At 37.3% G+C, this 24064-nt stretch overlaps 1 protein-coding gene across 2 annotated transcripts in view; it reads left to right on the forward strand.

Moving 5' to 3' along the window:
- Positions 1 to 23851, forward strand: part of arhgef17 (Rho guanine nucleotide exchange factor (GEF) 17) — a 100862-nt gene extending 77011 nt beyond the window's left edge. Inside the window, exons 7-21 of one of the 2 annotated variants that reach the window (XM_081372097.1) lie at positions 604 to 789; positions 2278 to 2328; positions 2421 to 2530; positions 3364 to 3449; positions 3646 to 3764; positions 3970 to 4177; positions 11578 to 11839; positions 13255 to 13490; positions 13860 to 14100; positions 18059 to 18145; positions 18234 to 18301; positions 18394 to 18542; positions 19382 to 19556; positions 19940 to 20212; positions 21334 to 23851. In XM_081372097.1, coding sequence (XP_081228223.1) covers positions 604 to 789; positions 2278 to 2328; positions 2421 to 2530; positions 3364 to 3449; positions 3646 to 3764; positions 3970 to 4177; positions 11578 to 11839; positions 13255 to 13490; positions 13860 to 14100; positions 18059 to 18145; positions 18234 to 18301; positions 18394 to 18542; positions 19382 to 19556; positions 19940 to 20212; positions 21334 to 21530 — 2448 coding nt within the window. In that variant the 3' untranslated portion in view covers positions 21531 to 23851. The remainder of the gene's footprint in view (positions 1 to 603; positions 790 to 2277; positions 2329 to 2420; positions 2531 to 3363; positions 3450 to 3645; positions 3765 to 3969; positions 4178 to 11577; positions 11840 to 13254; positions 13491 to 13859; positions 14101 to 18058; positions 18146 to 18233; positions 18302 to 18393; positions 18543 to 19381; positions 19557 to 19939; positions 20213 to 21333) is intronic. The other variant, XM_081372098.1, reaches the window with a different exon arrangement.
- Positions 23852 to 24064: the final 213 nt, after the last annotated feature.

Here is a 24064-nt window from a genome sequence, read left to right on the forward strand (position 1 = left end):
ATTAAATTAATATTTAATAGTAAAAGTTATTATTGTTGTTTTATAGTCAAACAATAAAAGGATTTGTTTTTATGGCCAAATTGTGCAGCTTTTCAAACAAGCACAGCAAGTAAAAAATGCATTTTTATTCACTCTCACAATTTTAATAAAAAAATTGCCGTTTGATTTTTCCCAAATCATTCAGCCCTGACATCAGGTATGTTTGTGTGTGCTTACAGCTTAGCTACGTCATATTTATTTACCCATCTTTACTGTTAATCTTAAGGACAAAAATGCTAACATTCAATGCTATTTTACAGTCCTTTTCCGCCTGTACATACTAGGTACTTATTAATAACTGGGTTATAACTAGGTACTATCCCTGAACCGACACCTAAACCAAACCTTAACCCAGGTCATTACCTTATATCACCAGTACTTTCTTGGGTAACTACACTGTAATTACACTGTAAGCACACGTACTGTCAAATAAAGTGTAACCGTTGTCAATATCTAGGACTGAAACGTCATCCATGCATTTTATGTGTATTTTATTTTTTGTTACTTTTCCTGTTGTTTTGGTAGTTTAGGTTTTAAATGACACATTCTGTTTGTGGGCTTCAGGATCTTCTGAAACACACTCCTGAGGATCACCCGGACTACCTGTTTCTGCTGGAAGCCCAGAAGAACATCAAGCGACTGGCCGAGAGGATCAACAAGGGCAGACGGAGCGCGGAGGAGCTGGAGAAAGAGACGCGTGTCATGCAGGAGATCGAAGCGCACATTGAGGGCGTGGAGCATGTGAGAGACGTATAAATCAGCCTTACTTTTTATTCTTATTTTTATTTATGCATCTTTTTTTAAATCCCTGTTATGTAAATTATCCCTATTTCATGCCCAGTGTGTACGAAATGCGCATGAAATAGGCTGTAAAAATAAACTTGCCTCCCCTTACCTAATCCACTAGTTAATTGTTGCTTGAACTAGTCGACCTTTATATTCTTTTTTACATTTTGGCTTGCAAACACTATTTCACGTTGACTAAATATGTGCGATTGATTTCAGTAGTTTGACGGCTAGTTTGTATGAAAGCTTTTTTCGCCACAGAATACAAAAATAAATGATTGTGACCTTTTTTTTTTAAATACACTACCGGTCAAAAGTTTTGAATTGGTAAGATTTTTTATGTTTTTATGTTTTTATGTTTCTCCTGGTCACCAAGGCTGCATTTATAAAAAAAAAAAAAATTAAAAAAAAAAAAACGGTAAATTAAACAGTAAAAAAAAAAAAAAAAAACAGTAATATTCTTGAATATTATGACATTTTAAAATAACTGTTTTCTTTGTGAATATATAGTAAAGTGTAATTTATTCCTGTGATCAAAGCTGAATTTTCAGCATCATTACTCCAGTCTTCAGTGTCACATTAATTATTATTATTATTAATGTTGAAAACAGTTTTGCCACGATTCTTTGATGAATAGAAAGTTCAAAGGAACAGCATTTATTTGAAATTGAATCTTTTGTAACATTATACATGTCATTGCTGTCACTTTTGAGCAATTTAATTCATGAATAAAAGTATTGATTTCTTTTATTATTTCCCCCAAAAATAAAATAAAAATTCTTACTGACCCCAAATCATCAAAGCATCATATTAGAATGATTTCTGAAGGATCATGTGACACTGAAGACTGGAGTAATGATGCTGAAAATTCAGCTTTGATCACAGGAATAAATTACACTTTACTATATATTCACATCATTCACATTTTTCACAATATTACAGGGTTTTTTTTGTTTGTTTGTTTGTTTTTTTGTATTTTTAATCAAATAAATGCAGCCTTGGGTGAGCAGAAGAGACTTCTTCTGAAAACATTAAAAATCGTACCGATCCAAAACTTTTGACCGGTAGTGTATATCACAATTACCAGGTTTATATATTACGATTCTGACCTTTTTTTTCTCAGAATTGTGAAATATAAACTTGCAATTGCGAGAAAAATATCAATTGCGTTGTGAGCTGACTTTATTTATTTCTTAGAATTGCAACTTATCTCAGTTGTGCGTTTATATCTCACAATTCTGAAAATTAAATTCATAATTGTGAGTTTATATCTCAAAATTCTGGGACATAAAGTTAGAATTCCAAGATATAAACTCACAATTATAGAAAAAAGTCCGAACTGTGAGAGGAAAAGTCACAATTAGCTTCTTTTTTATTATTCTATAGCGGAAATAAGCTTCAAGAAGTATGTTTGCCCTTTGGTGGTACGTAATAATGTTTTTTTCCTGTTAGATCCTGAATCCGCAGAGGAAGTTCCTGAGACAAGAGATGGTGGTGGAATCGGTGAGCACAGATGAGCTCTCCATACAAGAAATAAAATAATTTTTTACCGAAATTATGAGCTTTCTAAACTCCTGTGCTTCTCTTTACTGTAGAAAACGGTGGGCGGTAAGAAGGACCGATCTCTCTTTCTGTTCAGTGATCTGCTCATCTGCACCACGCTGAAGAGGAAGTCTGGATCTCTTCGCAGGAGCTCCATGAGTTTGTGAGTTCTTTTAATAGTCCATAGATGTGAGGAGGTCCTGGGAAAACTGATGTTTGGTTTAGAAACCCCAGAGTCCCCTGAGCTCTTCTGCTCTGCAGTCCAAAACCAATGCAGTTTATCTCCGAATAACACTGCGCCCTAGTGGACGGTCAGGAAAACAGCACCGATATAGTCTGTACCATATCTCATTTAGCAGATGCTTTGAAGGGGACCTATTATGTTAATTTAGTTTTTGGGGTTTACAAAAATGGGTTTTCATGCTTGAATGTTCAAAAAACACATTATATTTGCAGAACCCAGTCTGTCAGTAACACTCTGTTTAGTTCATGTCTCTATGAACTCCTTCTGAAAAGCATAGTGTGCTGCTCTAATTAGTCGACTGGACCAGTGTGTCAACCACTTTGAGTGTGTTTGGGAAAGGTCACGTCCCCTACCATAACGGCGAGTTTCAACGCAACTCAACCAGGCATCGTCCCTTTTTTTGTGTGTTTGCGGGAATAATTAAAAGGTAGTTGCAAAGAAGCTAGCAATAGCAAGTTAGCTTTGAAAACATAAGCCCTCCAAAGCCACTTCTCCTCCAAAACACATGACGCGCACAGCAGAATCAGCAAAGCGTCACGAGAGACTGTCTTACCTCATGTCTCAAAGAACATAACATTGTAATAATAATGGACGTAAATAATGAACGCTTAGGACTTTAAGTGTCTTGTAAATGTTTCAGTGGGGATCTTTCATGATTAACCCTGGCATTTGAATCACCAACCTTTCAGATGCAAGACTAGATCTTTAAATATCCTCGACTGATGATTATTATCTCTCTGCCACTCTTTCAGATATTCCGCTGCTAGTGTCATTGACACCTCGAGTAAATATAAGTTCCTGTGGAAACTGCCCATAGAAGATGTGGAGGTGGTTAAAGGTAGCGTTATTATCACACACAATCAGTATGACATGATGTTTACCATGTTTGGGTTTTTGCTCTTTTTTTTTTTTTTTTTTTTACATGCTCTTAAAATGGAAATTCATTCATTCATTCATTCATTATTTTGCCCCTTTTGTTAGGCTACTTTTTTTTTCGATACTTAGTTTGACTCAATGTCATTTTATCATCACAGGTTCTAATCAAGCCACTAACAGAGAAAATATCCAGAAAACCATCAGTCGTCTGGATGAAGATCTCAGCACGCTTGGACAAATAAGCAAGCTGTCAGAAACACTCAGTTTCCCCCATCAGGTCTGTCAAGCTTTAGTCTAAAAAACACCTCATATTAATTTGTTGTTGTATTGCTGTTGCTATTAAGTGTTGGTCATTTGGTAGAAACTTGTCAAATTAGACTCATTAACATACTGTAGCGTTTTTATATGCAGTATGTGCCTCTTCTCTCCCACTCAGAAGAATGAGTGAAATATTCTGAACTGCTTTTCTCTGTCTGTGTCAGAGTTTGGATGATGTGATAAAGGATCTGATGGCGTCAGTGCACCGGGAGCTGGCGGAGAAACAGTCTCTGGCTTTCAGCATGACGTTACTACCCACTAAACTAGAGCTGACCACCGCTTCAGCCGAGACCACCTTCATCTTTGAGTTCAGCAGCCCTGATGCCCGCAGTAACTTTGAGCAGGCGTTTGAGGAGGCCAAGAAGAAGCTCGGTAAATAGTCTACCACCAGCAATTTACATCTAATTATTACTTTCCTAAAAAAAAGGGGATTATAATTTTCTGTTATGAACTTGGTGCAAACATTTAGCACAAGACAGAGTAGTAAAAACGACAATATAAATATATATATAGAGAGAGAGATTGTACACACACACACACACACACACACACACATATATATTATATTAGTATCCAGTATCCACTATATATATATATATGTATATATATATATATATATATATATATATATATATACACACACATATAAAACTGTGTTATTTTAGTATTTATATTTATATTATTGAATAATTTTTTTTACACTTTAGTTATTGTGATTTTGACATTTTTATTATTTTTATATACACTCACCTAAAGGATTATTAGGAACACCTGTTCAGTTTCTTATTAATGCAATTATCTAATCAACCAATCACATGGCAGTTGCTTCAATGCATTTAGGGGTGTGGTCCTGGTCAAGACAATCTCCTGAACTCCAAACTGAATGTCAGAATGGGAAAGAAAGGTGATTTAAGCAATTTTGAGCGTGGCATGGTTGTTGGTGCCAGACGGGCCGGTCTGAGTATTTCACAATCTGCTCAGTTACTGGGATTTTCACGCACAACCATTTCTAGGGTTTACAAAGAATGATGTGAAAAGGGAAAAACATCCAGTATGCGGCAGTCCTGTGGGCGAAAATGCCTTGTTGATGCTAGAGGTCAGAGGAGAATGGGCCGACTGATTCAAGCTGATAGAAGAGCAACTTTGACTGAAATAACCACTCGTTACAACCGAGGTATGCAGCAAAGCATTTGTGAAGCCACAACACGCACAACCTTGAGGCGGATGGGCTACAACAGCAGAAGACCCCACCGGGTACCACTCATCTCCACTACAAATAGGAAAAAGAGGCTACAATTTGCACAAGCTCACCAAAATTTGACAGTTGAAGACTGGAAAAATGTTGCCTGGTCTGATGAGTCTCGATTTCTGTTGAGACATTCAGATGGTAGAGTCAGAATTTGGCGTAAACAGAATGAGAACATGGATTCATCATGCATTGTTACCACTCTGCAGGCTGGTGGTGGTGGTGTAATGGTGTGGGGGATGTTTTCTTGGCACACTTTAGGCCCCTTAGTGCCAATTGGGCATTGTTTAAATGCCACGGCCTACCTGAGCATTGTTTATGACCATGTCCATCCCTGTATGACCACCATGTACCCATCCTCTGATGGCTACTTCCAGCAGGATAATGCACCATGTCACAAAGCTCGAATCATTTCAAATTGGTTTCTTGAACATGACAATGAGTTCACTGTACTAAAATGGCCCCCACAGTCACCAGATCTCAACCCAATAGAGCATCTTTGGGATGTGGTGGAACGGGAGCTTCGTGCCCTGGATGTGCATCCCACAAATCTCCATCAACTGCAAGATGCTATCCTATCAATATGGGCCAACATTTCTAAAGAATGCTTTCAGCACCTTGTTGAATCAATGCCACGTAGAATTAAGGCAGTTCTGAAGGCGAAAGGGGGTCAAACACAGTATTAGTATGGTGTTCCTAATAATCCTTTAGGTGAGTGTGTATATAATATATATATGATGGCTGACACGCGGCTAGAGGTCACGTGACTGGGAGATCCCTATTGGCTTCCTGTTTCGAATGCGCATGCGTCGCGTCTGAGCGCGTTGTTGTCTTTGGAGCTCCATCGATTGATTTATAATTCTTGATTTCTCTTTAAACTCACTTACAACGAACATTTTCTACTTTTCCTCACCTCATAGTTATAACGCGGATTGTTGAGCAGACGCGTCTCAAGCCTTGTGATCCAACGCTGGATACTCTTATAGGTTACGTCCGTGGATCACGGCTGAACGCGTCTTCTCCGCACTCATTTAAGTTACAAACAAACATTTTTTCGCCTATCGTGCGTCTACTCTACACCCGTACCACTGAAAAGACGGATTATATCCAAGACTTAAGCCATAAATTAGTATTAATATTGATAGCACCACTGGTAGCGTCGTTGCAAACTTAACTTACTGTCCATCTGTTAAAATGGCGAATATATCAAATGTAAGTAGTCTACCTTTTGGTGCAGGTGAGGACACATTTGAGCTGCACGCGGTGCAGTCTGAGCTGGAAGCTGTTGAGAAACAGATCCACGACCTTTTAGTAAGAAAAGCCGAGCTGAGGGACCGGCGTTTGGCTCTCGAAACATCACGTGCCGAGGCACACAAATCAGAGATTAATGTTACTAACCCGCTGACTCCGACCTCGTCTACTCCGTGCGTTCCTCAACATCGGTCCCGAACGTCGAGGTCGCGATCAGCCATGGTCTCGTTCACTCCGGCTCCAACATGCCATCACGAAGCCTGGATTTTTCCGCAGCGGAAGTCGCGAGTCAGGTCTAGACCAAGAAAACTCTCTCCGACCCTCCCGGTTTTCGAGATATCCACACAAAACCGCTTCTCCCCTCTTCGCGAAACAGAACGCGATGCTGTGATCATCGGCGATTCCATCGTTCGACACGTACACGTTACGTTAAATAAAAGTAAGGTGCATAGTCACTGCTTTCCTGGTGCTCGTGTTTCTGAAATCGCTGCTCACGTTCCCGAGATTCTGAACGAGCGCGTCGGAACCGTTGTCCTGCACGCGGGAGGGGCCGACATCAGACTGCGCAAGACGGAGGTTCTGAAGAAAGACTTCAGGAATCTGATCGATACGGTACGCAGCACATCGCCTGATATAACGATTATTGTGTCAGGACCGCTTCCCACGTATCGACTAGGTCATGAAAAGTTTAGTAGATTATTTGCGCTTAATGAATGGTTAATGTCATGGTGCAATGAGCAGAAACTTCTCTTTGTAAATAATTGGAATCTGTTTTGGGAGCGTCCTAGGCTTTACCGTGCTGATGGCTTACACCCAAGCAGATTCGGATCGGATCTTCTGTCAGATAACATCTCCAAAATGTTAAATACCTTTTGACTAGTAAACAAAAGTCCAAATCATAGTCTCTGCTGCACCAATTTAACTGATATAAATAGTGTAGAACATTGCATAGAAACTGTGTCTATTCCTCGTTTAGTGAGATCAAATCATAAATCTACTGCAGGATCTAGAAAAAATCTAATTGTTATTAAACCAGAAAATGTTGCTATTGGTAATCAAAAACAATTTTTAAAGCTAGGTCTTCTAAACATTAGATCACTCACACCTAAGGCAGTTATTGTAAATGAAATAGTCACAGATAATAGCTTCGATGTACTTTGCCTTACTGAAACCTGGCTTAAACCAAATGATTATTTTGGTTTAAATGAGTCTACTCCAGCAGGATACTCCTATAAGCACGAGCCCCGTCTGAATGGCCGTGGCGGCGGTGTTGCAACAATCTATAGAGATTTTCTCAATGTTACTCAGAAAACGGGTTATAAGTTTATTTCATTTGAAGTACTTGTACTAAATGTTACGCTCTTAGATGTTCGAAAAACATCCCTATTATCTCTAGCCTTGGCTACCGTATATAGACCACCTGGGCCTTATGCTGATTTCCTAAAAGAGTTTGCAGATTTTCTCTCAGACCTATTAGTTAACTTTGATAAAGCATTAATTGTTGGAGACTTTAATATCCATGTAGATAATCAAAATGATGCGTTAGGGGCTGCGTTTACAGATTTATTAAACTCCTTTGGGGTCAAGCAAAACATTACCGGACCGACTCATCGATTTAATCATACACTCGATTTAATTATATCACATGGAACCGATCCAACCGATATAGATATCATTCCACAAAGTGACGATGTCACTGACCATTACATGGTAACTTGCATATTACGTACTCCTGTAATATATCATGCTGCGCCGCGTTATCGATTAGGCAGAACAATCCTTCCATCCACCATAGATAATTTTTCAAACAGCTTATCGGATCTGTCTCAGCTGCTCAGTGAACCCAAACAAACAGATGAACTTGAGGAATTAACTAGCACTATGAGCACCATTCTCTCTGGATCATTGGATATTGTTGCGCCCATTAGATTAAAAAAGGTCAGAGAGAAAAGTAAAGCACCATGGTACAACAATACTACGCGTGTTCTAAAGAGAGAAACCCGTAATTTAGAGCGTAAATGGAAACAAACCAACTTAGAGGTCTTTAGAATCGCATGGAAAGACAGTATGTCACGTTATAAAAAGGCCCTAAAAGCGGCCAGGGCTGAGCATCTACGCAAACTAATAGAAAACAACCATAACAATCCTAAGTTCTTATTTAACACCGTGGCGAGACTAACAAATAAACAGATGTCTCCTGAACAAAGTATTCCATTACAGTTTAGTAGTAATGATTTCATGAAGTTCTTCACTGAGAAAATAGAAAACATCAGAACCACAATTGTAAACGTTCAATCCTCAATCGCGCCTTATAATTCAGCCTCAATTATCACGCCTCAAGAACAATTACAGTGCTTCACAACTATAGAACAAAAAGAGTTAAATAAACTTTTTACTTCATCTAAAACAACAACATGTTTATTAGATCCCATACCAACTAAACTATTGAAAGAAGTGTTACCTGTAGTGGAAGAGCCTCTCCTCAATATTATTAACTCGTCTTTATCTTTAGGTTATGTTCCAAAAACATTTAAACTGGCAGTTATAAAACCTCTCATTAAGAAACCACAATTAGATCCGAATAATCTAGTAAATTATAGACCCATTTCAAATCTACCTTTTATGTCTAAAATACTAGAAAAAGTTGTGTCCGCTCAACTGGGCTCTTTCTTACAAGAAAATGACACCTATGAAAAGTTTCAGTCTGGATTCAGGCCGCATCATAGCACTGAAACTGCGCTCGTTAAAATCACAAATGATTTACTTTTAGCTTCTGACCAAGGCTGTATCTCAATATTAGTTTTACTTGATCTTAGTGCTGCGTTCGATACTATAGATCATACAATACTCTTAGATCGACTACAAAATTATACTGGTGTTCAAGGACAAGCATTAAGCTGGTTTAGATCGTATTTATCTGACCGCTACCATTTTGTTTATTTAAATGGAGAAAAATCTATCATAACTCCAGTAAACTATGGAGTGCCGCAGGGATCTGTGTTAGGCCCTCTATTATTCTCAATATATATGCTACCACTTGGAAATATTATAAGGAAACATGGAATTAGTTTCCATTGTTATGCTGATGACACTCAAATCTATATTTCATCACGGCCAGATGAAAACGCTAAATTATCCAAATTGACAGAGTGTGTTAAAGATATAAAAGATTGGATGACGCATAATTTTCTTTTATTAAATCCAGACAAGACAGAGGTACTACTTATCGGTTCAAAAAAACCACCCACAAAACCTCTCACAATACAACTTTAACATAGTAGGATGTCCTGTTACTTCATCCTCTACAGTAAAAGACCTGGGTGTTATATTAGACTGCAACCTGTCTTTTGAAAATCATATTTCATATGTTACAAGAACAGCCTTTTTCCACCTTAGAAACATTGCTAAGCTACGTAATATGCTATCAGTTTCTGACGCAGAAAAGTTAGTTCATGCATTCATGACCTCGAGACTAGATTACTGTAATGCGTTATTAGCCGGTTGTCCTGCATCCTCAATAAACAAGCTACAGTTAGTCCAAAATGCCGCCGCTAGAGTTCTAACTAGATCAAGAAAATATGATCATATAACACCGATTTTATCATCCCTACATTGGTTACCTATAAAGTCCCGTATTAATTACAAGGTATTGCTACTGACTTATAAAGCCCTAAACGGCTTAGCTCCAGTCTATTTAACGGATCTTCTATCGCCCTATAATCCATCGCGCTCTTTAAGGTCACTAAATTCGAGGCTTTTGGTCATACCTAGGATATCTAGGTCCACCAAAGGAGGGAAAGCATTTTCACATTTAGCACCAAAACTCTGGAATAGTCTTCCGGATACTGTTCGTTGCTCAGACTCGCTCTCCCAGTTTAAAACTAGATTAAAGACGCATCTCTTCAGCCAGGCATTCATATAATACTTTTAATTCTACAGTTAAATCCGACCTCTAGTTCATAAACGCCAGAGGAGAACTGGCCCCCGACTGAGCCCGGGTTCTCCCAAGGTTTTTTTTTCTCCATTAGGTCACCTGATGGAGTTTTTCGGTTCCTTGCCACTGTTGCCTTTGGCTTGCTCAGTTGGGGATATTTGGGGATATTTAATTTAATTAATCAATCAACGATACTATTGATCAGCATTACCGAACGTAGACGTTCCACTAGAAACAAACATTGATGTATTGTTCTAATTTATTACTGTGAAGCTGCTTTGATACAACCTGTGTTGTGAAAAGCGCTATATAAATAAACTTGACTTGACTTGACTTGATATATATATATATATATATATATTTGTTTTCCCTTTACTTACTGAAATACACAAGTCTAGGTTAAAATACTTCACATTTTTTTATGTTTTTTATGTATATCTAGTATTTGTATTTATATTTTATTTTATTTCAGCTTCATTTCAATTACCAGAAAACATTTTTTAATAGTTTGAGCTTTTACCAAGAGCAAAACGGGCAGAAACCGAACAGCAGTTATTTTGATTCCCAAAAGGCACAAAAAAAAATACTTGAACTTGAAAAATATATGCATTAACTATTGGTTGGGTTTTACATGAATGGATGTATTATTTTTGGGGATTTTCATTTTTTGGGATGATGTGTTTATATATTTATTTATATGTGTAAAGCTCAATAAATAGTATGTATTCATGCAAAATCCTAAACATTCTGCATATATTAATGTATAACCAGCACAAATTGTATAGATTCAGTGAAAATGCCAATAATTACTGCACTTTATTCTTTACAAAGCCTGAGAAATACGACCTACAGTAGTGGCCAAAAGTGATTTCTGGGGTGATATTTTTATTTTATTTAATTTTTTTATGATCCTACAAGTTCAATTAAACAATCAACATATGAGGGAAATATTTTATGTTTATTAAATATTTTAAATGTGAAGGAAAAAACAAAACACTAAACTTAGTTAAAGGTATACTACTAATAATACAATTATAATACAAAAAGATAATAATAGAAGGTATTTATTTATCTGTCGAAATTATTTGGCAAAGAAAAAGCATAGAAAAACAAAAATACATTTGACAACATAATCAGTTATTAATGTTTCGTTGATTATTACTTATTTTCTTTGTATGACATTATGGCCAAAAATTATGTCCAGTAGGCCAGTAAATACTTGATATATTTATGAAAACATACTTCATATCATCCCAACAAACATGGTGTATATATTAATGAAAAAGCCAATAAATGCTATATATTCATGACAAGTCCTACATATTGTACGTATTCATCCAGCCATGAACAAAGACCAGTGGGACCCCGAGTTCCTGAAGGCCATTCCCATCATGAAGACCCGCAGCGGGATGCAGTTTTCCTGCGCCTCCCCCAGCCACAGCTGTCCAGAGAACACGTATGAGGTGTGGGTGTGTAACAGCGACGGGTACGTGGGTCAGGTGTGTCTGCTGAACATCCGAGACGAGCCCACGGTGGAGGCCTGCATCGCAGTCTGCTCCGCTCGCATCATCTGCATCGCCGCCGTGCCGGGCCTGAAGAGCAGGTGAGTCCCGACGGCCCTAAACGCACCTGTTTGTGTGGCGGAGTCAGGACAGATTCTCCTGTTAAAGACTAATAATAGATGCCATGTGTTGATGAGCACCATGAGACTATTATGTTAGAATCCCCATACAGATAGGACATGCTCACACTGCTAATGAGAACATTCTAGGTTATTGTCAACCTAAAGTGAATGTTCTTTGTGTGTGGCATGATCATTCCAACATCCTTCAGTATGTAAATGAACAGTACAGTTATCCACTAGTCCTACCTATTAAAGGTGCTGTACAAGCATAAAAATACCATAATATGTTTAAATTTAGGAAAATGTTAAGTTCAAATACTTGTTTCTCCAAAAAAAAACAATGCTACAGCCAGTTATTCTACTTCGAAATGTGCGTTATGTGTCAGAATGTCTGTTTTTGTTTTGGTCTGCGTGATCCCGCACGCTGTCAGTTTACCCAATAGTATTTCGACACCCCAGTTGACGGAAAACACAGCGTATTACAGCCATGGAAGCCAGCAAACGAACTGGGTCAGAGATCGCAGATTCTACCCGTCCCAAAAAGCCTCGGCAATTAAAATGTTCCAAACGTATACATTAGCTAATCAGCTTACAGTGTAAGGCTTGTCACTTTCCATTGTCATTTGCACGTGTGCTCTTAATCTGGCAAATCGTGTGAGCATCAAGTTAGGAGGAAGAACAACTCTCTCCGATATTTTGAATTTGGACTGCAGTACCCATTTCAACCTCTAGCTGTCCATATACACACTGCACCTTTAATGATAGTAGACAGTTTTGTAGCTAAAATAACAAAACATTTTACTAAAACATTCGGTTTCACTTTATTTTGATGGTCCCTTTAACACATTATGTTGACTATAAGGAACGTTGCACCTACATGTCTCTCATTAAAGTGTTAGTCGAATATAGTAGACTGATAGGGTTAGGGTTTGAATACGTTGACATGTAGTTGCAAAGTTTCTTATAGTCAATAGAATGTCTGTTGGGGACCATCACAATATAGAGTTAGAAGATATGAAGCAGACAGTTTACTAATACTCTAATGAGAGTTCGCTGACATGTAGTTGCAAAGTTACTTACTGTATAGTCAACGGAATGTTCAAAAGGGACCATTAAATTAAAGTGTTACCAAACATTCATATGTATATGTTACCGGCAAAGTGTGTAATCCGGCATTCTATAGAATGCCTAGGTAATGTATAGAATTAGGTAATGTATTTTTGCCAAAAACCATCAGGCATTCTATACATTGCCTAGGCATTCTATACAATACCGGGATTTTTTACACTTTGCCGGTAGCATATGTATTAAACAGGTTTGCCTCTCTTCATCTAATGCATTTTTCTACACATATATGCAGTTTGCATGTGCAAAAATGTCTGTTCTGTCTGCAGAGAACGTGTCGGTCATTCCACCCCCTCCGCCCCATCAAATCCAACGGCGTCTACACAACCCCAGCTTCATATCTGCATCTCTGGCTCGTCCCTGGAGCTCAGCGAGCCCCCCGTAGTGCCCGCAGCAGAGCTTGTGCCTTTCGACAGCGATGACACCGATGATGAAGACTCTCCCAGCCCTTCATCGACACTGCAGAGTCAAGCCTCCCATTCCACCATCTCATCCACCTTCGGCAGTGAGTTAAAGCACATTTACAGTCTCTAAAATCAAGTACTACCTGACAGAAGTTTGGAATAATTAAGTCTCTCATGCTCACCAAGGCTTTTATTTGATCAAAAATACAGTAATATTGTGAAATATTACAGTTTAAAAGAAGTTAATAAAATGTATTTTATTCCTTTTGACAGAGCTGAATTTTCAGCATCATTACTCTTCAGTGTGCCGATTTGCTTATTTGACTTAATAGACTTCTTTCATAAACATTAATAAATCTTAATTATTCTAATCTTTTAAAAGGCGGAGTACCTTATACTCACCCTCGTGTCACTCAAAACACATTTATTTTGCAATTTGTGTCTTATTAATGATGTTTTTTTCCTCTCAGATGACGAGGCAGTCGTTTCAAAGGACATAGCCACAGAGACCACCAGCTCCGAGGAGGAACAAGAGTTTCCCGTCCCCAACTCATTCGGGGCCCCTCGGCTCAGCGCGGACAGTCCCGTGGACGGCCGAGCCATGCGCCGGTCCAGTCGAGGGTCCTTCACCCGTGCCAGCCTGGAGGACCTGCTGAGCATCGACCCAGAGGCGTACCAGAGCTCCGTCTGGCTCGGGACCGAGGACGGCTGGTGGGTCAATGCATGACTGCGGATTTACGAAAATAATACACTGTAAAAAATTATATGATCAGTAAGTTATGACAACATGTGTTTTTACATTGCTTTAATCAAAATAAGGTAAGCAATTTTCAACTTTGTTTATAAGTTGTACAAGATTCAACTCATTTATTAGTAAGTTAAGTCAGTTTAATGTAATTTAAGTTGAAATGACTTTAACATCCAAGTTGATTGTACTTAAAAATGTAAGGTTTAATTTAGTGTACACTTAACCTTTATAATGTGGTGTAGTGTGGTATTTAATTTGGCTATTTTAGCATTATTTATACTGTTATAGTATTTTTGTAATTAGCTTTTGTTTGTTTTATATTTAGATATGTCATTTTTAAAAAATATTTCTATTTAGCTTAAATTGATATTTATTTCAGTTTAAATTTTTTAATTCAACTTAAACTTATTCATATCTATGGAAGCTTGTTTCCGCCACAAAAAAAAAAAAATGATAATTGTGACTTTTTATCTCACAATTGCGAGTTTACATCTCGCAATTCTGACTTTATTTCTCAGAATTGCGAGATACAAAGTCAGAATTGCGTAAAATAAAGTCAGAATTGCGTGAAATAAAGTCGCAGTTGCGTGTTATAAAGTCAGAATTCTGACTTTTTTTCTTTCTGAGTTTATATCTCGCAATTCTTACATATTTTCTCAGAATTGTGAGATATAAACTCACAATTGCAGGATATAAAGTCCAGGAAAAAGACAGACTTTTTTTTTTTACCTCAGAATAGTTTATCTCACAATTCTGACTTTGACACGCAATTGCGACTTTATATCATGCAATTCTGACTTTATATCTCCCAATTGCATATTATAAAGTCAGAATTGCGTGATATCAAGTCGCAATTGCGAGATAAAAAGTCCGAATTCTGACTTTATAAGACGCAATTGTGACTTTATTTCACGCAGTTCTGACTTAATATCTCGCAATTCTGACTTTATAACACGCAATTGCGACTTTATTTCACGCAATTCTGACTTTATATCTCGAAATTCTAAGAAATAAAGTCAGAATTGCGAGATGTAAACTCGCAATTGTGAGATAAAAAGTCGCAATTATCTCTTAAAATGTTTTATTCTGTGGTGGAAACAAGCTTCCATACATATCAGTTAGTTGCCAAGGTAACATTTCTAATTTTGAAGTTTTTTTAAAGTTTAAGTTTAGGTTTTACGAGAATAAATGACACACTTAACTTGATGTAGGGCGGTAGCCTTTTAAACAAATTTTAAATAGTTTGCGATCCTATTGTTGGTTATTATTAATATTTTCACTGCACACTTGGCCATGATTATATCAGCCTAAATAAAAGCAATTATTTTCACTAAAGATTTTTAAAGGGGTGGTTCGGGATTTTTGACATCGGACCTCATTTTTAAGTCAGCCTGGTTGTTATTCATCAGTGGAGACATTTTTTTTTTTAAATTATCCAGTCCTTATATTTGGATAGTTAGCCGATGCTAGGCTAGCGCGAGTCAATAGGTATATGTTAGCCAGCCATTAAAAACCGTTTTACCCACTCCACAGTGCACCAAACGCAAATCAATTATAACACTAGACTATTGATGTATATGTCCGTTGAGAGAATAATGTTAGAAATCAAACATTACCTTTCATCTCAATGATCCCAAAGGAACTAGTTTCTCAGCAGCTGCGGAATTTTACTATGCTCCGGTTAGTAATGCGGCAAAAAGTAAACACACAGTGTGCCTGCGGCAGGTAAATGCTGGTACTCTTGCATCATGTGTGGACCGGCTCACTCGGTTGCCTAGGTAATCAATATAACTCCGCTGCTGCTGTAGACAAAGGCTTATGATTACAGGGAACAAATTATAACTAATGCAATGTGATGAAAGGTAAGTTTGATTTCTAACATTATTCTCTCAACGGACATATACATCGATAGTCTAGTGTTATAATTGATTTGCGTTTGGTGCACTGTGGAGTGGGTAAAACGGTTTTTAATGGCTGGCTAACATATACCTATTGACTCGCGCTAGCCTAGCATCGGCTAACTATCCAAATATAAGGACTGGATCATTTTTTTTAAAAAATGTCTCCACTGATGAATAACAACCAGGCTGACTTAAAAATGAGGTCCGATGTCAAAAATCCCGAACCACCCCTTTAAAGATTTTTTCTTTGAAAATAGAAAGTCATAACACCTAAAAAACAAGACCAAAATAAAAAAACAAGTAATTTCATGTTAACTTTTAAGTTAAGTATTATAATAATTTTCATTAAGTCTTTACCAAACCCTATATAATGCTCAACTTATCATTCAGATAAATATATCAAGTTGTTTTCATTACGATTCTGATTATTTCAATGGAAAATTAATGATCTGTTTTATATAACGTGATTTGTTAAAGTAATTATTATAAGTGTTTGAACTTGTGATTAGACTGCATTTTAAACCCACGGGCCTAATTAAAAGTTGAACGGGAGTAGCACTCAATGATGCAAGCACATTCCCCTGCTGTTCCTTCTGTTTGGGGTTTAATTCTCACCTCAGGTGACCCTGATCTGACTACAGTTCCACCCCTTTACCGCGTTCCCAGAGAGACACACATTATCTCATGCTCAAACCTGCCCATGTCCCTCTCTCTCTCTCTCTTTCCTTCTCTCTCCTTCACACTAGCAGGTGTGAAGTGTGTGTTCATGCCTCAATGCCGGTCGACAGTCAAAACAAACAGAACACAATAAGATGTCTTAAGGAGCATTTTACTTGATTCCTGTCTATATAATGCATTTTAAGTAAGGAAAAGTTGACGACGGGCTGTTGAATTATTAGAAAATAGTGCACACCTGAGGTAGTAATGTTACATTTTGGGTGTGCATTCTTTTCCAATATTTTCTAATTTAACAGCCCGGAGTTACATGTCTATAGCTCAACTTTTCTTTGAGAACATGCAACTGATTTATGTCTTTGACTACATATTGTAAATAATTACAGTGATTAAAGTTTAATGAGCCTTTAGTACACATAACAAAGTCCATTGTGAGTAAGCTGAAAGTATGAATGTCTGAATGGGCCAGTTCATGTTTTTTAACTTTAATAATAATAGGAAAAGTTTCTTTAGCAGCAAATCAGTATATTAGAATGATTTCTGAAGCAGTGTTGGGTGTATAATTCATTACGGAATAATTGAATTACTTTTCCCTTGTAAAAGAAAAAAAGTAAGGGATTACTCCTATTTTTGTGTAATTTAATTACAGTTACTTCTGATGTAATTGCATTAAATACTGTATAGACTATAGAACAGTTTTATATAAAACGATTGTGGATTTAACATCAAAATGTTACAATGTTAAAATGTCTAATGTTAAAATGTATGTTTTTAATGTCACCTTCTCCCTTTAAAAAACTTTGTCCAGGTCAAGAATAACTGATGCCATTTTATACTATTTCTTTGAAAGAATTCAAATAACCGTTTTCATTTCTATCCTAACTGGTTGATATAGGATTAAGAAAGTAATTAGTAATGCAATACTTTTTAGACAATTTTTTAGACTAATAACTTTTTAAACTAATTAGTACAATAATCTTTGTAATTATGTAATTAGTAGCAAGTAATTACCTTTTTAGAGTAACTTTTCTGAAGCATCATGTGACAATGAATCCTAGAGTAATAATGTTGAAAATTTAGCTTTGCATCACAGGAATAAATTACACTTTTAAATATATTCAAACAGAAAACAGTCAATTTAATTGGTAATAATATTTCACATTATAAATGTTTTTTTCTCTGTTTTGGATCAAATAAATGTGGACTTTTTTTCCAAAAAACATTAAAACAATCTTAACTTTTGAATGATAGTGTAACTTAAGTTTGTGATTACCAGTAAACAAATAAGACAAAATGTCATGTTTCATAAGCATAATAATGTAACCATAAATGTCTAACTTTTCAGCATCCATGTGTACCAGTCCTCAGACAACATCAGAAACAGGAAGAACAGTATGAAGATGCAACATTCTGCTTCTATCCTATGTATTCTGTAAGCAGCCGCTTGACTCATTGATCTGTTGCCATGTTAACTTAACCAGCATCGGCATCGAACCTCAAGATCTTTGTTTTATTTCCAGGTATTTTGACAACAAGGTGTTTGTGTCTCTGGCAAACGGGGAGGTGATTGTTTATCAGAGGGAAGCAGGTGAGCACAGATTCATAAAAAATATATATATATTCATTGTGAACCAATATGAGTGATTTACAAAAAGTCTCTGTCTTCTTTTTGCATAACAGGAAGTTTCTGGGATCCTCAGAGTTCTCAAACGCTGTGTCTGGGCTCTCCAAGCGGACCCGTGACCAAAATGGTTCCTGTGGCGGGAAAACTGTGGTGTGGCTGTCAGAACCGGGTCCTTATTGTCAACACCGGCTCTTTAACACAAGAGGTCAGACCCAAACTACATGCGGACGACATCTGGAAGGAGACTTTTTGATTTAAAAGACCGTTCATATTCAGTAATATTATCGATTCAGCTGCATTGACACCATCAGATGAGAACAACGTTTTAATTGAATTGAGATGGATGACACTAACTTTGCAACATTAGCTATGCTTCCATCCAGCTATTTTTATGCGACTTTTGGACTACTAAAAACCCTGGATGGAAACTCCAAGATGTGCAAAAAATGTATGCGATCAATTGAAAAGTACACATGCGCATAAACTAAGATGGAAACACATTTACCAAAACATTTATCATGTATGAAAGATCCACAGTGGCTTCCCCGATGGCAGCAACTTCCATTTTTATTACAGATATTTTGGGCCAATTTTTCTTTGCTTTCGGTGCTTTATTAGCAAATGTTTTATGCGATATTCCACTCTTGCACATAACTTTATATGGAAATTAAAAACGTATTTTAAGAGCTGCTTTACAGCTTAAATTGACTTTGTTTCATTAATGATGAATTTTACAACATTAACAATGTCATTTTCCTTGGATACAATCTGTATTGCAAAAAGCACTTTATAAATAAATTTGACTTGACTATTGACATCAGCAGATTAAACATTTAGCTAACACTTTAGTTTTGGGTCCCTTAATCCCTTAATCCTACCCAATATCAAAACTTAACTACCTTACTAACTCTCAATAAACAGTAATTAGGAGTTTATTGAGAAAAAAGTCATAGCTAATGGTTAGTTGGACCCTAAGCTAAAGAGTGACCATCACCTTTTGCAATTTTCACTTTGTCTCATTATATATTTGAATTTCTTCTTCAGCACTCGTTCCAAGTGGGTCAGGACAGCGGGCGCTGTGTGACCAGTATGGTGAGCTACGGCAAAGGCGTATGGATCGCTTTACAGGGCAGTGCTCATGTGCGACTGTACCACGCTTCCTCATACGAGAGCCTCACGGAGGTCGACGTGGCACCAGCCGTGCACAAGATGCTTGCAGGTATTGTTAAGTGTGCATTCATTCATGATTTTCACCTGCTGCATGTTAAAACAAGGGGAAAAATCAGTAACACTTTATTTCGATAGTCTGCTTTAGACATTCTACTAACTATAAGTAACTTTGTAACTACTTAGCAGTCATTAGAGTATTAGTAGACTGTCTGATTAATATCTGCTAATACTTTATTTTGATGCTCCTCAACAGACATTCTACTGACTATGCAAATACATGTCAACTTATTCTACTAAACCTTACCTATGTCTACTAATACTCAATGAGAGTTAGTTGACGTAGTTGCAGAGTTCCTCATAGTTAGTAGAATGTTTTGTTTAAGAGCTGATTGTATTATACTTTGCAGAATAAAATAAAGCCCTTTCTTTTAGGGTCTGATGCCATTATCCGGCAGCACAAAGCAGCCTGTTTGCGGATCACCGCTCTTCTGGCATGTAAGGACCTGCTGTGGATTGGCACCAGTGCAGGGGTGGTCCTGACTCTGGCTATCCCGCCGGTGTCCTCCAGCACTGGGCCGGGCACTCTGCGTGCCCCCCTCCTCCCCATGGGCTCCGCTCATGGCCACACGGGACACGTCCGCTTCCTCACGTGCATAGAGCTGCCCGAGGGCTTTGACGTCAACTTCCCACCGACGTCGGAATCAGGTTTGTTTCTCACAGCCTATTGCAGTCTGGGTAATATTTACAGAGGATCTGGCTACAAAACTGCATTACAGCAATATAGAGACATTGATCTGTTTTGTGTTTTTATATGTTATTAAGCTACAACCTGAAATTCAGAGTGTTAAGAGTTCAGTGACTTAATCTGTTCTAGTTGGTGTCCACAATGTGTTGTCATTTTATCAATTGTTATACAATTTTTTTTTTTTTTTTTGAGCAGTATATTTAGTATATTGATATGACATACTTAACAATAATAATATATTTTAATTGTATTAATGTTATGGAGGAAAGCCAGGACCATAGCACCTTAAAAATTGTCCAAATGAAGTGCGTGGACCAAAAACTACAATTAGGGAAACACTTAAAAAAAGCCCACACACTCTAACAATGACATGGGGAACCACCAATTGCATTCTAATCAAATCAATATTTTAAGATAGATATTTATTTTATTTGATAAATGTTATGGTATTCATTAAACCCAAAAATATGGTTAATAATAATTCAATAAATAATTTAAGATAATATATATATATATATATATATATATATATATATATATATATATATATATATATATATATATATATATATATATATAATTTATTTATTTTTTTACATTTTAGGAATGTCATGGTATTCAAAAAACACGGAATTACGACCCTGCAAAATTGTCGTATTAAATATTTTATTTTATTTTATTTCGCTCAAATAACAAACTAGCTAAAACACACGTTAGACAATTTGCTTAATTTATTGAAACGCAAAACTTTCTTTTTCTACTGTTGCAGTGTTGACCGTTCCCACTTTTAAGTTTTAACATGTAGACTGCGATAATCAACTGGTTATCCATCTCAACTGGTCAAGAGATAAAAGAAAAACGTCACTCAAACCATCACATTTGTAGTATAAACGCTAATGGGTCTTAATGCATCCCGCAAAACAAAAAAGGACCGCGTACTTACTTGTCAATCAACCATTGAGTTTTGAGTGTTTTAAACTTGCCTGGTTTGACTAGTACTTGTAAACAGATGCATCCAAGATGGATGTTAACATAACATCAAATGATGAATGAATATGTGTTTTATTGACTTTTCTTACAGTGAACTCTGAGAGCAGCAGCGGAGGCCTGCAGAGACGAGACTCAGCCCGACGGCGCGCTTCCACCCTCCTGCCCGTCAAATCCAACCTGCTGGTCATCAGCGGCGGCGACGGCTATGAAGACTTTAGACTGACCAATAGCAGCGAGACGGTGGGGCGGGACGACAGCACCAACCACTTACTGCTGTGGCGCGTGTAATGGAAGCCCCGCCCCCCCACAAACCAAGCCGCTGGACTGGCCCACGCACTTCCCCCCGAAACCCCGCCCCTTCCTGTCCTCTGATGCATTGTGTACAAGCGTGTAACACGTCAACAAATGGGGTGTTTGTTTTCCGTTACGTTGTGTTACGTGTCATTTTGTTTCTTGGTGTGAAATTTTGATCTCGCTTGCCATGTGGTGTTTCCTGTGAGCGCTTTTGAATGTTGTGTTGAAACTTTAGACGCAGCTTTAAAAGCGGACAGAGAAGAAAAAGTGATTGTAAAAACCATAGCAGAGAAGATAATCAGAGAAGAGCAGGTGAAGTAAAAAAGGAATAGACAGAATTGTTCGGTTGTTGGATAGAGAGCGGGTTTGAACGCATCGCACGAGGCAGGAAGGATTGTGGGTAATGTGTGGATGGACATACCGAGGGGAAAGACGAGTTTTTCATCATTCACTTTGTTAGAGGACAGTCCGCACACTTTTATGGTCAACTACTGGTCTCAACAGACTGTGATTTGAATCGAGAATGAAGATGTTTTTGTTAAACCTCTCATCGGAACGAGATGAGAGTTAATCTTACGTAACCAATGTGCAATATAAGGCTAGAGTACCTACAAACTGCTATACCACACACACACACACACACACACACACACACACACTTTACTACTCCAATAATCAACAAACTCACAGTCAGAGATATTACACATTATCACTTTATTCTTTTGGTTATAAAATCAATCTTATGTGTAAAAAAAATAAGACCTTCACTATATGTAAAAGAGCAGCAATGACATTCCATTTATAGGTATTGTGACATAAAATCCTTTTGTACAGTATTTATGTTTTTTCATTTTTAGTTGAGTCTTTTTTTATAGCACTTAATTTATAAATAAGGTAGTCTGGCATTTTCTCTACTGAAAGATTTTGACGCTCAACTCAAGTTGGGTCAGTGAGTTTGTGAGAGAGATTGATTCAATTTTTTTGAAACCTTATTTGAGTGACAAAACATCCAGGTCATATTTCACCCTAAAATCAAAAAGAAATCAAATAATAATTCTGCATAAAGAAAATGAAGCCCATCTTCAGGACCATTTCAGATTTTCTTTTTGCATTGTGTTATTTAAATCACAGTTAATCACATTTCAGTGTCTGCACATTTCTGTCACATTTCCAAATGTTTTAAATAAAAAAACTACTGTAAATCATTTGCGTTATTTTTAAGGCAATTATTTAAAATTACAAATATTGAGATTTTTTTTGCATTATGGTGATTGGAATTTGGGGGAAATGTGACGGTCATAAAAATGATGTAACAACATAGTTTATTTGAATATAGTTTGAATTATAAAATGGACATGTTCTTGACAGGGTCCATGAGATTCACCCATTGGCAGCTTTGTAATTCCAATGGTCGTTTTCATCATCATGGTAATTCAGGAAAGGGAATTGTGTTGTTGCTAAAGACAGCCTTGATTTGACGAATAGAGTTTGGAGTCGATAGATAAACCCTGTGCTTGTTTTATGAGTGTGCATGTGTGTAGATTATGACACGTAGAATGAAGTCAGACGGGTTACAGCCCTTCAACTGCATGTGGCCGCTTATAAGAGACGATTAACTGCTAAACCGCTCTGCCTGCGCCGCCCGCCGTCAGGTGGGTCCACTTCCTGTTAAATGAGCAATTTCAGCTGCCTTAGTTTGCCTGGAAAGAACAGAGTCAGTCACAAACACACCCAAATACTCGCTCACCCGCATCCAAAATGTGCCGAATGACCCGAAGGATGTGAAGTCAGACTTTTCCCAGACTTCATCACGCATGGGAACGTTTCACTAATTCGTTTCATTGATTGATCTGGGTAAGGTGTGAATGCTCGCAGGTAGAAATCGTCACGAAGATCCTCAGAGAATCATATTTTCATAAACTGAGTCTGCATTTTAAAGTTTTAGTCAAATATCTAAATCAATCAGTGATGATCGTCGAGTCTTACTGTTGTAAGTGACCCTCTCAGCCCTTTCTAGTTAAAGACGTCATCAATGTTTATTGTATATATTGCCTTTCTCTGTACATAATGCTCTCACGGTCCACGATTGTTCATATGAATCTAATGGCATATTTTTATAAGTATTTTTGTCCATTTCTTTTCCTCATTTGGCATGTGCCGTCTCATTTAAATTAAAACTATTACAGTATTTTAAAAGAAGAGAAGAAAAGCCGGTCCTTGTAACAGTTGTCATGCTTTTTTCTTTTTTTTCACACCGTTGTCCTATGATGTCACTGTGGGTTTCTTTGTAATTAAACATTTCACTGATGCCAGAATCTCGAGGCTTCGGTTAACTCATTTACAAACATGCTCACACATGATCCCTGTCATCAGACTCATATGAGTCAATGTCAGGAAGTTTTCAATGATTGTGAACTGGCACCTTCTTGGGAGAGGAAACAAAACACTCTTTTGAAAAGGTCAGTTTTTTAATGAGATGAAATGAGAAGAAAATCTTCCGTGCCAAAAGATGAGATGTGTTTGAACCG

Source organism: Scardinius erythrophthalmus, assembly GCF_964197995.2.
Source record: "Scardinius erythrophthalmus genome assembly, chromosome: 8".
In the NCBI taxonomy this organism is placed as follows: Eukaryota; Metazoa; Chordata; class Actinopteri; order Cypriniformes; family Leuciscidae; genus Scardinius; species Scardinius erythrophthalmus.